This window comes from Perkinsus marinus (genome assembly GCF_000006405.1).
Source record: "Perkinsus marinus ATCC 50983 genomic scaffold scf_1104296941402, whole genome shotgun sequence".
NCBI classification, from domain to species: domain Eukaryota; phylum Perkinsozoa; order Perkinsida; family Perkinsidae; genus Perkinsus; species Perkinsus marinus.
In genome coordinates this window covers 26,372-28,872 of record NW_003212560.1, presented here as the reverse complement: position 1 = coordinate 28,872, position 2,501 = coordinate 26,372, and the positions used below count along the sequence as shown (strand labels likewise).

The 2,501-nt window shown below is 47.5% G+C and overlaps 1 protein-coding gene across 1 annotated transcript; it reads left to right on the top strand.

Moving 5' to 3' along the window:
- Positions 1-95: 95 nt before the first annotated feature.
- Pmar_PMAR023888 (M protein, serotype 6 precursor, putative) lies at positions 96-2,404 on the top strand (the record flags this gene model as incomplete). Its single annotated transcript, XM_002781833.1, has 12 exons — positions 96-245; positions 297-357; positions 407-507; positions 572-676; positions 746-871; positions 954-1,062; positions 1,424-1,553; positions 1,608-1,686; positions 1,851-1,925; positions 2,046-2,112; positions 2,162-2,236; positions 2,280-2,404. 12 exons carry the CDS (start codon positions 96-98, stop codon positions 2,402-2,404), a joined length of 1,203 nt encoding a protein of 400 aa, XP_002781879.1.
- Positions 2,405-2,501: the final 97 nt, after the last annotated feature.

Here is a 2,501-nt window from a genome sequence, read left to right as displayed (position 1 = left end):
AATGACGCTGATGCACAAGTCGAGACGAAGGAGGGGCGAGGCGGCTGGGGTGAGGGCATGCGAAATGCTGGGAGTCTATTCGGATGCTGATAATTATGACTGTCACATTAGAAGGTGAGGGAATATGCGGGATGCTCATTGTTGCGAGAATCTTCGCTGTGCGCAGATATAAGATGATACGAGAGCAGTTCGGCCCGCAGCGGTCGGTCCATGACCAAGCCAAAGATATGCGGGTTAATGCCAGTGTAAGGTGGCTGATGAGATCACAGTAGAAGGTGCCTTATTGATGTTGTCAGACTCTTGCGGTCGAGTGGAATAATACGGAGACGACTTTGGACAAGCTAATGCGGTATACATGTAAGGGACAGTAGAGGACTGTTGTGAGGGTATAATAGCAGTCGTTCAGATGGGAGAGGCGGCTCTAAGGCTGACCCATCTACTACTGATGGATTGACGCATAAGATTGGCCTTACCTCGGCTGCCTTGTATGAGCTGCATGCTGCAACGGTATGTCGAACTATGGGAGGCGGCTGGAAGGGATCATCATGATGATGATTGTCGTCGTGCTTAGGTGACTGCAGCCGATGAGATCTGGGCCGAGTTCGACAAGATCCATTTCGGATATGCAGCGGATATAGATGACTTGAAGAGTGGTGCGGTGAATGCCTTCAACTCGGTAAGTAGTTGGGCGTGAGTTGAGAGACGAGTGGTATTTGATTGTTGTCTTATTGTTCTTGTTGTTCAGTTGATGTCGGGAGTACAGAACATGGTGGCCACCCAGGCTAATGATCAAATGGCGAATCAGCTACGGCTCAACGGAGATGCTAATGAGAAGCTTGGGAAGTTGGCTAAGGGCATAAACAACATACAAGTATGTATCCTCTCTTGTACTGACCATAGTCAAATCACGGCCTCTCTTTGATTCCATCTGAGGAGAGTTTGTTGGTGTTTAGGTGAAGGTGGAACGAGCTGCTAGAAGTGTGGTACATCAAAAGGAAACTCTGGAGGAGACAGCCGAGAAAACTTTAGAGGATGCGGAAAACACTCTGACGAACATAGCAGGTAAGGATAGCGTTGATAAGCATGCTCAGGATGGTTGTGGTAGCCATTACATTGGACATGACTTACTGCTAATACTATGAATATATAAAAAGGCTAACACGCATTATACGAACTATTTTTTACTAGAACTACACTAGTGATATCACTATATATTGTTGACGTATTATATTAGGATGTCGTGTACAATATAATGGAGTTTCACCCTAGTGATATGAAGAACCCTAGTGTAAAATATGTTTCACGACTACTGCGAACATCGTGATTGTCACAGAGTATTGGGCCACTTCACGTAAAACGGGTGAAACTCTAATATATCCTCTGTCTTCATATTAATAGTAATGAGACAAGTTTTTCCGTTTAGATCAGCTTGCTGAGGTGCCGGTGAAGGACGCGGATGAGCGGGATAAGGCGGCCGAGGAGATACGCAGTGAACTGCGTAAGACGGAGGACGAGGGCGAGGCAGAATTAAAGAAGAATGTGGCTGGATATGAGTAAGGGTCATTGAGGTGAAGGGATGGTGGTGGTCATGTGATAGTCTTTGGTAGGGAGAAGGCTAACAAGGAAGCGGCACAGCTCGAGGAGGCCACTAAGAAGCAAATCGAGAATCATGCGGCGGACTGGAAGGTAAGGATTAACAGAGTGTTTCGGTAAACTAATCATTTTCGTTCTTATTGCTGTCATTGTTGTTGTTTTTGTCGTTGTTGTTGTTATTGTTATCGTTATTGCTTTTGTTGTTGTTTTTGTTGTTGTTCTTGTTGTTGATACTGTTCGGAGTGTTCTTGCTGTAGGCGGAAGAGGACACTCGTCGGGAGAAGATGAATGCGAATATTGGCAAAGAAAGGGATGAATTGGAGCTAGCTCGGGTATACGTCGATATCATTTCCTCCTTCTCTCGGAGTTCGGTCCCATTATGGTGTTTGTCGTTATGTCATTGGAGCTCCTTAGGAGTTGCTCTTGTGAATTCACTGTCCGTGTTTGTGTAGGGAACCGTCACGAACGCCTTAGCTGCAGCCAAGGAGAGGGCAGCCCAGCAGGAGATCGAGTTCCAGAGTAAAGTCTTTGCCATTGCTAGGATGGTATCCTCACCATGATTTTATAGAGAGACGTGCTGGGAAATGGGGAGAGTTCCAGAAGCTGTCCGAGGACATCGGTCTGACCAGAGACGAGATAGGAGGTGACGTTACTCGTGTATCATTGGAGGAGTATTGTCCTATCAGCATTGGTGAAGAACTTTGGTGCCGAGGTGGAGTCGGGGGCTCATGCTCTCGAGGAGCAGGCCAATAAGGGCCAGGCTGGCATCAAGAATGCGATATCGGGCAAGATGAGTGAGGACTGGATGTAGGCGAGTAACCGTCGATCAGTGTTGGGTTGGTAGGCGCTACTGGTGGGGGAGTGGCGGGGATCCTCGGTTCTCTGTTCACGGCGATGGCTGGAGCTGA